Source organism: Leptonychotes weddellii, chromosome 11 (assembly GCF_054177405.1).
Source record: "Leptonychotes weddellii isolate Sample4059 chromosome 11, ASM5417740v2, whole genome shotgun sequence".
In the NCBI taxonomy this organism is placed as follows: domain Eukaryota; kingdom Metazoa; phylum Chordata; class Mammalia; order Carnivora; family Phocidae; genus Leptonychotes; species Leptonychotes weddellii.
Window position 1 is genome coordinate 79,037,072 of NC_138379.1, and position 12,949 is coordinate 79,050,020.

General features: G+C 43.6%; 2 protein-coding genes across 6 annotated transcripts in view; both read left to right on the forward strand.

The window, feature by feature from the left end:
• The window catches only part of LOC115942733 (uncharacterized), a 224,643-nt gene that overhangs the window by 153,278 nt on the left and 58,416 nt on the right, over nucleotides 1-12,949 (forward strand). For 2 of the 5 annotated variants that reach the window (XR_014138883.1, XR_014138880.1), the window contains 3 exons: nucleotides 8,912-8,999; nucleotides 9,440-9,525; nucleotides 12,290-12,389. The exons of 2 other annotated variants lie outside the window; for them this stretch is intronic. The gene's annotated coding sequence lies outside the window, so the exon portion shown is untranslated. The remainder of the gene's footprint in view (nucleotides 1-8,911; nucleotides 9,000-9,439; nucleotides 9,526-12,289; nucleotides 12,390-12,949) is intronic. One more of the 5 variants, XR_014138882.1, reaches the window with a different exon arrangement.
• The window catches only part of BLID (BH3-like motif containing, cell death inducer), a 41,045-nt gene continuing 38,065 nt past the window's right edge, over nucleotides 9,970-12,949 (forward strand). Inside the window, 1 exon segment of the mRNA XM_081798436.1 lies at nucleotides 9,970-10,039. Coding sequence (XP_081654562.1) covers nucleotides 9,970-10,039 — 70 coding nt within the window.

Sequence of the window (12,949 nt, forward strand, 5' to 3'; positions counted from 1 at the left end):
TCAATTCGCAGGCAAGTCAGTCTCGTAAGCACTAATAGGACTTACAGATGTGCAGAAAAACCAAGGTTATGATGCTCAGCCGAACTCTCGGATGGAATTTCTTGTAATTCTCTGTTACCCAGGGGATCCTGTGTAAACCCATTCCAGACAGATTTTTTATTGTACTTTATTTCTGAGCTCCAACCAGGCCTTCCTTTTGGAGGTCAAGCCTCCAAGTCTCCTTGAAAATTCCTACCTCAAAGGTAGAGGCTTCTGACTCCTGTGGTCACCACTTCTGCTGGGGGCTGAGGTCCACAAGGAAAACTCATCAGTGACTTGATCTTAATCCCTCCCTGTGTGTGCACAGGTCACTGAAGAACATCTGGTAGGCTCGACCTTTCATGTCCGTTTGCCAAATGGCTTCAAGTGGGGCTTACTGAGGACCCATCTGTAGGCCTCTGTTGTGACGGAGGGATGGGCTAGGTAGTGGTCTGACTTGTAAGGAGGAGGATCTGTAAGCCCTATCTAGTTTGCTCAGCCAAGAAAGGATTGATGACCCCCTCCCCCCCTTCAGTGGTTGGAAGATCTCCATCTTTACAAGCTATCATGCTGAGTTTCTTTGGGCTGGGGCTAGGAAGGTGTCCTCCACCTCATCTCGGAAATGTGAAAATAAAGTTGGCTTCTCCACAGGTTGGAATCAATACCTAATTGCCCTTGGGGAGGTTCCCACCGTATCTCTCAGGAAGGTGGATTTCACAGCCCATAATGTGGAGTTCAGCAGAGAAAGCTAGATCAATAAGAGTGAGAAAGTCTCTGATGTGGTCCTCTTAGGCTTCCGTTTCTGAAAAGGGACTTTTGCTTTAATTTACTTAGACCATAGACTAAAGCTTTACCTTCTTGTGGGGCAGAAGTCCATTAGCAAACCTATGAATTACAGTGAGATCTTATTTACAATGATAAGGTTTCCTCAGGGCCCAGGTATTTCTGGGGAGCTCTGTCTGTTGCTGAGTAAAGGGTAAGTCTACTGATTTTAGGTCCTGAATAAAGGATAGGTCTACTGATTTTAGGTCCTGTTCAGACAGAGCTGTCTAACCTCCTCATAGGTGGGAGCCAGTCTAAGTCAATGAGGTAAGATGGCAAGCATCCATATCTCATCACAGAGTCTTCTCCTTGCCCCTGGGACCAAGAACTTCCCAAGCTTCCCAGGATAAATAGTAGTGTCAGTCTGGATCAGGTATATCGTCTGGGGAGAAGTCTTTCTTATAAAATGTGTTGTCTCACATAGAGATTCCAAGGTGAACCCGATTAGGGTGAATGGATTTGTCATCCTGGGCTACACAGAAACTGCTTTTTTTTATCATGATTTTTCTTGCATTCAACAGAGACTTAGCTGTCAGATTTGCATCTTTCAGTGGCTAGGAGAAGAGGATGGGAGTTGTTTTTGCTGTTTTGTTTTGTTTTGTTTTTTACCTTGCTCCAGTAATTTAGAGTGTTATCTAAAGATTGTGTGAATAAGATAAGATAAAAATCAACCCAGACTCCTTTATGATTAGCTAGAATGTCCAGAAATAATAATATAAAATAATAATAATAATAATGCTTTCCAGGAATCTCAAAATTTATCACACAGAGGCTCCTGAACAGCACCTCCCCACTGTCATGAAGTCAAGGAAATGTTGCTCCAAGAGGAGTTTGGGGTCGGTCAGGAATGGCAGACAACAGTTAGTATACTATGTCCCATCAAACTCTTTCCCCCTTGGCAGTAATAACTTACTAAATGCTCATAAAACTCTTTCCTACTGAGATCAGACAGGATTTCAGAATCCTTTTAAGTTGGTACTCCAGACAGCCCCTAACAGGTAGTCAGAGTTGGCATAAAGGGCTCAATTTTTAAAAAATAAAAATATGAAATCAGTGGCATCTTGTGTTCTTCCTGGCATAATTAACATGTTCCAAAGAGGGATTTTGGACTTGTTCTGTGGCTTTTGCCAGCCTTTTTTGTTTACAGATCATTTAGATGGGATTCAAGAGTCAGCTTTCCGCTTACCCCACCCATCCTTGTCCACCACCCCAAAAGCGTCGCACCAAAAAAAAATAGGAAATATGATCCTGCTTTTATGAGCCATGAGGTGATGTCTGGTCCGTATTAAATGTCAGAAATAAATTATTTATGGGAGATGAAAATGCAGAGATGTGATTATATTATGGATATTAATCCTACCCAAGAATAGCATCTTCACCGCCTCGAATGCTCCCCGAGGGACACTAGTACTTTTTCAGTTATACTTAATAACCACTTGCTTTGGGAATACATAGAAAATGTGTAAACATTTTACACGGGACACTTAGAATTTGATGTCTTCTTCAAATCTTGAATTTATCTGCTCTTCAGTCCTGCCACATGTGTGAAAACAAATAAAAATTAAGTGAGCAGCCACAATGACCCTAGGTAATGGACAGATGGACTCTAGTCCAGGTCTAGATAGGCGAACAGCATTTTGCAGAATCAGGAGTCTGTGGCCTCTCTGTCGCTCACGATCCGAGTTATGGCAATGCACAGTCAGCTGGGCTTGACTAGGGCACACTGCCAGAGACCTTTCTCAATCTTGACTGACCTCTGATGTCAATCTCTGATAGAAGCATTTGGTGGCTTATTCTTTGGGGGTACCCAAGATGGCAGCTGCTAGAGTACTTCTGGCAGTGGTTTCCTACATCTCAGGATTATAGGGGGCATACAATGGCTCAGTGACAAGTCAGGCAGAATGAGAAAAGGGGCGCCATGAGATCCCTTCAGCCTGACCTGGGACCCTCTCCCCAGTTTGGGGAGGGGAGGGAGGTCTTCATTGTGATGCCACCGTTATAGGAACAAATGAGCTTTAGAAAGACACTTAACTTTCCTCTCTGCCCCAACGTGGGGTAGTAATACCAGCTGGGCTGGGAAGACAATGACTGGATGATGTGTAAAGCATTTTGCAATCTGAAGCATCAGCTCATAAAAGATGGAGAGGAAAAACATTCTGTTCCTTACCCTGTGTGTGGGGCATCAGACCGAATTTCAGGGTGGAGTAAGGGAAGGTCACTTTACAAAATGTGAAAAAGATGTGGTTTTTGAGCTCAAGGCTAGAGATGAGATATTTGGATGGTGTGCACACACACACACACACATACACACACATACCCATACTCATGTTAAAAATAGCAGTTGTAGGGGCGCCTGGGTGGCTCAGATGGTTAAGCGTCTGCCTTCGGCTCGGGTCATGATCCCAGGGTCCCGGGATCGAGCCCCACATCGGGCTCCCTGCTCAGCGGGAGGCCTGCTTCTCCCTCTCTCACTCCCCCTGCTTGTGTCCCCTCTCTCTCTGTCTCTCTCTCTGTCAAATAAATAAATAAAATCTTTAAAAAAAAAAAAATAGCAGTTGTATCGCTTTTTACTTCGAGATGGGTCTGGGCAGCATTATAGTTCGCCAGCCACCATTAATAGGGCTATTTTTCTTCCTGCATCTCAGAGAACAGACTCATTAGAGATTTTCTAATACGATGTGAAAAACCGTATTTTTTATCTGAAAGTTACCTGAATGAACTCGTTATGCCTCTGATGCCGGCTTTCTTCCAGGCCAGCCTAGCCATGTTGATCATGGGTTTACTGGTATCTTTCTTTTTCCACAAAGGATTGGCAGGGTTGGAGGGAGGGCAGGTGGTACTGTAATGAAAGGTATCTAATATGTTTTCTGTTCTTTGGGGACTTTGAGAAAGCAGCGAGCCACCTTATAAAGGAAAGCGTGTTTTTGGCAATCTAGACGGAGAAGAGTCCTCCACTGCAGGACTAGTGGTTGCATTGATCCTGTAAATTAGTTCTTCCTCTCTTTGATGATGGAGGAGCATGGAGTGTCCCAGCAAACATGTCTTCATATTAGGGTGAGATAACCTTCCCATTCCCAGCAGGCAGGACAAATAGGCCAGCAGGCGACGAGCAGGATTTCCTGGGCTTCCTAAGCAAATGAAAAAAATGGAGGTGTCATTCTACTGCCCCCAGGCCAGCCAGGTCACAGGGTAATTGCCCAGTTGCCTGCTGGGATAGGCCCACCAGGCTCTCCTCCCTCCAGGTTCATTTTTCATTTTGATTGAGTCATGATGGCTTCATGCCACAAACACCAGAGGATAGGCCTGGTAGGGAAAAGGTCATAAAGAACTCCAATGATCCCCTCTTCCCCAAAATCCGGGCTTCGGTTTCATAGAGGTGTCTGGAAAGGGCGGGCAAGCAGGGCTGGTTGCCGGGTTATGTTTTTCTCCGCGAGTGGCAGGAGCGAAATCTCCATCTTGCCAGTTTAAGAGTTGCCTGGCTGCCTGATTTCAACTGAGGCAGAACAGCTTGCTGTAGCTTTGAAGTGTGAAGACCAAATAAAGGTTGGCAAGGAGGAGAGAGGGAGCTGCATAGCCTTCTTGGAGCCCGCCGAAGGGACACACCCAGCCCTATGCACGGAATGCAGATGCTTTTCCCATCCCCTTGCTCGTCCCTTGTCCACCCTGAGAATTGAGGTAAAATAGCAGCAGGTTTGGTCGGTTGCCCCTCACTGGAGTTTTTCTGTTGTGGCTGGTGGACAGACGTTGTGAACTTCTCTAATTTGGGAAGAGACCAAACAGATGCTCGTCCTCCAGCTCTCTTGGTGTGTGTCTTACTAATCTGCCCATGACAGTGACACAGGGACCCATGCATACATACACAAACACACACATGCACACAAAAACATACAAGCGCGCACACGCACGCACACGCACACGCACACTCAGACCTGACTTTGGTTTGCCCCAGCACCCTGAGTAATGATTGAGGCTATGTATTGTCTACCCTCTCCATATCCTAGGGAAGATTTTAGAAATTCTAATACAGGAGGCTGAGAAAGGAAAATATTGGCTTCTACAGTACAAACATCTCTGTCCTGAAAGGAAATGTTAATTTTCCCCTAAATCAAATGTTGACATATATCAGCTGCTGCAAAAGATGTGTCACTATGGGAGAAGGCCTCTGCTCTGGAGCATGGATATTGGGCTGGGGTCCCTCCTCCGAAATGCTGACTGGTTTAGAATCTAAACAGGTTTGGTTTAGAAGTTTTCGGAATCGTTCCAGTTTGTTCTCAAAAGCTGATCTCTCTGGGACACCCTCCTGAGCAGCGGAGCCGGAAACAGCGTTCCACTTTGTGGAATGCACTGTGCTCTGCATAAGCCTGGGCCCCTACACCGGCCTCTGTAACGATTCAGGCACGGCTTACCTCTGCCGGGAATACAGGATTCTAACTGGAGGTGGGGGTGGGGGCGGGGGCAGACTGAGGGCACGGAGAAAGGGTGTCACACACAGGCGAAGAGAAATTTCCAGCGCTAGGTGTCTTACCTTTCCTCACTGCCCCCCAAACACGCAGTCTAAGTATCCTTCTTTGTTCAACACCTATGTTTAAAAAATTCCAAATTAAGTTCCCCCACTCTCTCCCTCCAACACACACACGTGCACACACACACCCTTTTAACTTGTTAAGTTTGAAAGATGATGATATATACAACCAGCGTGCTTTGCCAGTCTGCGTGGCGAAGGCCAAGATTAATGCAGGAGGTTGGGGTACTGTTACCGCAGAGCCGTGTGATCAGAATACAAGATGGAGCAGAGGGGGAAAGGCCAAGAAATATGTCTGTGCTTGGAGTTTACACAAGTCTCCTTAGCAACTTGTCTGAATTTATTTTTCCCTTAATGTGTGTGGGTTTCTTCCAAACCCCGAGCGACACGGGAGTCGGGCGTCTAACAGTCCTCGATGTCTCTTCTAGGAGGGCCAAAGTGTTTCAGTTGGTAGCAAACCCTTGTCTCCCTTCCCGGCTCCGTCCCACCCCGGGGCCCCTCCCTCCCTGAGGTGGCTCTGCTCTTTTGCATTGTGACTTTGTGGACTGTTGGTCGCTTTCCAGAAATTCGCATCTCCGCGGGGGAATGACAGAGCCTGTTTCTGATGGCCACAGCTGTGCAAGTTTCTGCCACGGCCTCCCGGTTTCCAGAGTGCGATCCTGTGTGTGGCATATGGGTGAACGTGCCTGTTTATACGCCCGTGTGTTGCAAAGTGGGGAGAAGCCACAGCTCCCTTCCTGTCCACGTATCTTTTGTCATTTTTTTGTCTTGTTCTTCTCCTTTTGCGTCTCTCACCTCTTGCCGCCCCCCCACACACGTACATACACACACATACACACAGGGTCCTGTAATTCTAATTAGAATATAATATAATTAGAATATAAAGCTATTAGAAAAAAAAGCCCTGACTTTTAGGAATCTGGTATGTTGGCTTTTATGCAATCGGGCTTGCTTCAGGGGAGACAACCAGAAATACTGCAGTGATTTTACCTCACAGTGCTTTCCTCTGAAGTAACTCTGGGGGAGTAGAGTTCCTGCTTCACTGGAGCTGATGCCGAATGTAAATCTTAGTATTTCTCCTTCTTGCCCCCTCCCCTCTGAGAGTCAGGGGAAAAAAAGAAAAAAAAAAAACCTGGCCAAAAAACGTTAAGGTTTGATTTTGGCTCCTTTACAAGCAGTTGTTGCTTGTCATTCTGTTGTTTTTAAGCAGGCACCAGATTGGACCAAGCAGCAGTGTGTGTGTGTGTGTGTGTGTGTGTGAGAGAGAGAGAGAGAGAGGGAGAAGAAAGAGATTGATCCTAGGAAAAGTTGAGAGCAAGAAGTAGATAATGTAGATTAATACTTTTTTCTTTCCAAACTTCACCTTGGCAAAGACGATATAAAATCGTGTTCTCCTTGGTTGTTTGTTGTTCTGAAGGAAGCAAGAGGGAAAGGTGGAAATCAGTAGACGTGGAGAGCCTGCGCGGAGAAAAGCTGGCCTCTCTTAGGCTGAGATGTGGGGGCTTGCTAGGCTGTTCAGATGTTCCCTCTGAGTAAATCTATACCCTGCAGTAAGGCAAAAAGGTCTTTCTGTGGCAGCCGAACTTGGTTTCTTGTGTTTGATGGTTGTAGACAACCTTGCAGGGGCTCCAGGCTCTCTTGTACTTTTCCTGGAACAAGCATCCCATTGTTACACGGTCAAGGTTCCGGAGGACACCCTGACTCTTCGCATATTGCTTATCTCTTTTCTCGCAGGGTCCAAGTGATTTAATTGTCAGTTCTTTCCCAAGCCTCTCTGTACCCCCACTTAATTCGTAGCTTCCTGATCTAATTGCGGGCTGTTTTCTCAAGAGCAAAACATAGCTTTGAGAATAAAAGTGTTAAAGTTGGCCGGCATACGGGAAGCCTTGTGCAGCGTATAGTTCATTTATATTAAAGAAATGACAGACGTCTGATCTTTAAAAATCTGTATCTCATGTTTCCATATCAGAACCAGGGTCTTCTATGTTTCTTAAAATGGTGATTCATTGAAGAAACCCTCCTGGCCTTATTAAACCATCTAGCTAGAAAGGAAGGGTGTAGCCTGGCATCATTGTTTGCACTTTAAAAAGGAAGAAAAATTGTCATCCTAAGCAAACTTATTGCTTTCAAAAGTGAAAGTAGTCTCCTTAGCCAGTTGCACACGAGACAACTTGTTACTGGCAGCCTCTTTTTCCTTTGTCTCTTCGGGTGTATCGAAAGCAAATTTGCCTCCAGTTCCTCACTCTGAAATAGTTGATCTCTCTTACGCGTCTGTTGAGGGCGAACATTGAGTGGGTTCCAGACTGTTTGAGGAGTGGGCTGCTTTTTTTTGTTATTTAAAAGCAATCTGAGGGCATCTTTTGCTTTTGTCCACCCTGTCTCATTCTGTCATACTATTTTCACGTCTTTGTCTTTAGTTGACCTAGCCACACCTTCGTTTTTCACTTTATGTAAAATATTAATGTTTTTTAACGTGGGGGGGGTTGGTGGTGGGTGTGATAGGAAGCTTATCGATATCAATTCTAATTTTCCCTTCGGCCAAAAGGAGCACGAAAACGATGGCGTTGCCTGGCCAGTCTCCTCCCTCCCGCTCCCTTCTGGTCAGTTTTTCCTGGGCAGGGAAGAATTAATTCTACCTAAGCTAGCTGGCTTTGGTGCCGGAGGCTCTGCAGTGCACGCCTGAGAGGCGTTCCCACACTGGGGTCTGGTGTCCCGGTGGCAGATCGCAGGTGGATGGTGCGCGGTGTGGCTCATGGCACCAGTGAATGTCTCCTGGAGCAGCGATTGCTGGATGTGCCTCTTTTGTTGAGGTGATTGGATCTTCCTACAAAAAGCAAGGGCCGCAGAGGGTGAGAGAAAAGACATCAGGAAAACAGAAAAGCCATAGGGAGACCAAAGACTAGCTGTCTCCCCTCCTTCATGATGAATGCCAAAGGGTAGATTTGACTCTTTTTTTGGTTGGTGTTCTTTTTGTTTTTCCTTTCCTTTCTTCATCCTCTCTCCCTGCCTCCCTCTCTTTTTCTCTCTGTTTCTCTTTTTCTTTTTCTTTCTCTTTTTTCTGCCTCCTTTTCTTTTTTCTTTCCTTTCTTCCTAATTTTCTCTCTCTCTCTTTCACTTCTCTCTCTCTTTCACTTCTCTCTCTCCCTCTTTCTTTCACTTCGCTCTTGCCTTCCTTTTTAAAAAGTTCACTTGAATTGCTCTATCCCCTCAGGACAAAGGAGGTCTGCTGAGATTCGGTACAAGACGTACATCTTTAAAAAAGAAGGAGGGTGGAGGGCAGGAAATCTTTCTGTTGGTGTCGTTCTGCTGACATCACCATGGATTTGGTGTTCAAGCCCACAGCCAGGCAAAACTCAAATACATTTTCCCTTTTGCAAGCAGCTGCACAGTGAGTTTGCCTTCCAATGAACAATGAAGGAAAAGCAAACCCTGCGTCTAAAACATGGCCAATGAAAGAACGTTGGAATGGAAGCCAAGAATCCTGCTGTGGTGGAAGGGGGATAGATTCATGAATTCTCCACAATAAGATATTTTACTTCTTTTTAACAGCCCCATCAGCAGAGAGAAATAATGACTCCCGAAACATTTCAGAATCAAAAAGTTAAAACGATGTTTCAGTGATGCTACATCATGCCAGGTAATGATTGCCCAACTTGATTATACCTTAACCATTCTTAATTATTGATAGTCTGTCTCTTAATCATGTTTAGCAAATGAGCGGTTTGGTATAAAACATTGGAATTTGCGAGTATTTTGAGACCTCACATTCCTATTTGATCATTTTTCTGGTAAAATCGTTCTCAGGGTTTGTCGATAGCCAGGGAAATTCCAGGAAAAATGTGAAAGTGACTTATTTGCAGGACCTTTATAACATGTGTAGTTTGGGAAATGAAGTAAACATAATGTTGCCCAGTGATTTCCTAGAATTATTTTTATTTCAGTGTTTGGTGTTCCCTTTTTACTCTCATTCCGGCGTTAATTCTAATTTAGCTTTAATCAAGAATTGGGTGGCAAAAAGAAACCAACCAAAAAACAAACAAAGGGTCTTGATCCACTTAAAATAATTTTATTTTCCAGACACGGGCTAATGGTTTGAAGATATTGGCCTAGCAAGATGGCAACGAGCTTAAAAAATAGGATTCCTAAGAAGTTACTTTTTTCAGGTAATAGTGTTTTCCTATAACTTTCCCAAACCTTCCATTTCCTCAAGTACTGCAAATTTTTAGAGCGTGCCTGAATGCTTTAGTTCTGAAGAATAACTGCATTGTAAACTTGATTTTTTTTTAACTGGCAAATAGCTTTATAAGATTCATAGCAAATGAGTAGAGCAGTCATGGCATTCAATTCTATGGAATTCAGAAAAAAAATTTAAAGTTATTACTTAGCGGTGCTTACTTCTTTTGACAATGACTTAACTCATTTGAAACCATCAGGCACTGTCCTTAAACTCTGTGGCTATCTTGGGTAATTGAATTTAAAAATGTAAATATTAGATGATTGTCTCTAAAAAGCCTACCGTGCTCTGAATTCCTGGAAGATAGGGCTTGTATAAATTGCATAATAACAATATTGACATTTTAACTTTAGTCCTAGATTGGTAATACAGTATGGTGTTTAATGCAGCTATCCCCATACCTGTCCAGTGGCTAAGATTTGAGCTCAGCTATCGTGATACAGGTAGTTTCCTTTTAGTGGTATTGAAGGACTTCATGTCACTTAAGAATGTTTAATAACATAAATGATATATTTGCTTGATAAATTACCTTACTCTGCTTTGCCATTGTTCATAAGCATTCAGCCTCTATTTCCCATCTTAATTATGAGTATTACTATCTCACAGAGCCCCACAGAATCTTGCTTCATAAAGCAAGCCAAAATTTCCTCTGAAAAGAACCTTTCTTTTCCTCCTTAACACAGAGAAGGTTCTTGAAGGAAGTAGTCAATTAATATTTTGGAGAAAATATCTTCTCCCAAACACACCATTCTCCTGTGAGGTCAGGATTTGACTTATTTTTTCCCCTGCAATCTAGACATCTTCTGATTTTTCTTTTATTTTCTGAAATTAAAACCTTGGATTGTTTGGAAGCTAACACTACAGACCATTTGGAATGAATAGCTTCTCTCTGTCCTATATTTACCAAAAAAAAAAAAAAAAGAGAGAGAGAGGGAGCGCGAGAGATGCCCCCAATTAAAACATAGCATCGCACTCCTTTTTTGGGGGTCCGAGGGTGCGAATGTATGAAGATTGTTCTAATTGAATGACCAAGTGTAACACTTTAACAGATCTTTTGTTCATTGCAAACAAATACTGCATTCCATCTTTTCAATAAACCCGATAATAATAGTTAGCCCTCATCACTTTGGAAGCCTGGGCTGGTTCCTTTCCACTTGAATGAGAGTTCTTCCTCACACGTGCTCCAGCAACACTTAACAGCATGCAGAGTGCCCATCCTCAAATGCTTCTGGACCCGTGCCTTTGTCAGAAAGATCAAAGGGAAAGAAGAGGCTTGGGGTTCATTTTAAAATCTTTCATTTTAGAAGGGAAATGAGCATTTTAAAATAAAGCCAAGACCACTTCGAGGTGATTGGTTTGGATCCTACTTATTTTCACTAGCTACGGTTGTTGCTTTGGATCTGAAAGTCAAGCCACAGAGATGCCCCTAAATTCTCAGTTTGGGGAACCTTCACGGCACAAGTAGGCTGCCAGGAATCCTACCCACGGCTCAGTCCTAATGAACTAGGCAGACGATGAAGAATCTGTGAAGGGTCACCTCTCAATCCCTGTTGGTCCTTTCCGTTGGCTGGTTTTGTGTTCTCTTGCTTTCACCTTTCAGGTTGTGTGCATAAGGGCCTGTTCTTTTCTCTAAATAATCCCCAAATTCAGCTTTGTCTCTTTTGTTATTAGTAGAGCCTCCTAATCTTGAGAAAGGCTCATGCTCATATGTCGAGGCCAAGGAAGAGAATTTTTTTGAGAGCCAGAATCTTTAGACATTGCTAACAAAAATTAAAAAGTTTCTTTTTAGGTCATGTGAAGGATGGAGACATATGTTTTTCCCAATATCTAGGGAGGGATTATTTTGCTTTTCATCATGTGTCCCTAGAAGTGCTTATGATTCAAACTATGTCTCTAGGAAAATTCACAAAAGGAGGTTAATGAAGCTTCATTGTCTTGGATGTCTCATTTTTACGTGTAGAACATTGACTTGGAAGAAAGAATGCTATATTGACAAATGAAATCATTTTAGAAGTCCTCAGAAACAGATCCATTTTCACATCCTTGAACAGTTTTGGGGGGAACAATTACACAATTTCTTTTCCAGCTCACATTTTATAATATATGCCCAAACTTGTTCTGTGTTGGTTTTGGGACCAATAATGGGGGTAGGGTGGAAACAAAAACACAAATTTGTCCCGAAGATGAGTCTTCTAATTTAATATAGCTAGAAATCTCCTCTAGACGACTTTTCAGAAAATACTTATAAGCCTATTGGTGGTGCTTGCCAGTTTATTCCACCTGTTTTCCAGAATGCAAACAGAAGGGAAGAATTCACCATCCTTTTTCATGTAATTACAGGCATTTAAAGGAAAGAACTTGCACTTGGGATTTCATGTGTTTCTCAATGTCTCTCTCTTTCTCTCTCTCTCTCTCTCTCTCACAATCTGATTCCACTTTGGCCAGATCGTGTATTAAGGTCTGAATAAATGAGCCTTCCGTAATATTAAACAGTAACCCGATGAGATTTACCTAAAGCCTAGTGTATCTGTGGAAGAAGTGAAAACAGAGGGACTTACGTGGGGGAGAACACAGGTGCTGCGGCTTAACCTTTGCCCTTCTAAGAGCAGGAGGAAGTCTTTCCATTTGGGGCATAAAATATTAGAATGGCAGAATCTTTGGTTGGACTAATGGCTTTAACGTTTTATTTTCAGACATCTCAAACCCCCAAACGAGAGAAGATCTTGAGGCCTGTTGCCACAAACCCGTAGATCCGAACTTGTGGTGATAGTCCACACAAGCTTGTGTCTACAGGTATGTGTCTGTTAGGCAAATCTCACAAACTGCGGGCTTTGCCTGTACGCCACCCATCCCTCCCGTCCCTCTCACTCCCCGCCCCCCACCCCTACCCCTTAGTCTCCTTTAAGAGTGGTAGAACTGGAAAGAAGGGCTGGTACTGGAGGAAGGAGACCTTTTGTTCCGAGATGGGTGGGACTCTTCAGTCATTAATTTATAAGCTTGCCCTCAATTCCCTTAGCGCTCGTAACTATCCTCTGCTATCAGATTAAGAGAGGGGCTCGCAGGTGAGGCAGCAAGACTTTGGGTGACTCAGACAGCTTACTGTTGAGGGATGAGTAAATAGAGACCTAAACAAGGGTCTGTTTTGTTTTCTGTAGGCCTGACTAATTGTTTTGAAAGTTACTGTGATCTTTTTTGGAAACGGACAGAAGCTTGTGTACAAGATCCATCTCACCCTGGCCTGACTTGTACCTTGTGGCAATTCTTTCTCCCCCATTGTTCTCAAATCCGTCCTTATCTTCTTAAAATAAAATTAACCAAGGGAATGGAGGCACTGAAGTCTTTATACTTCTGTG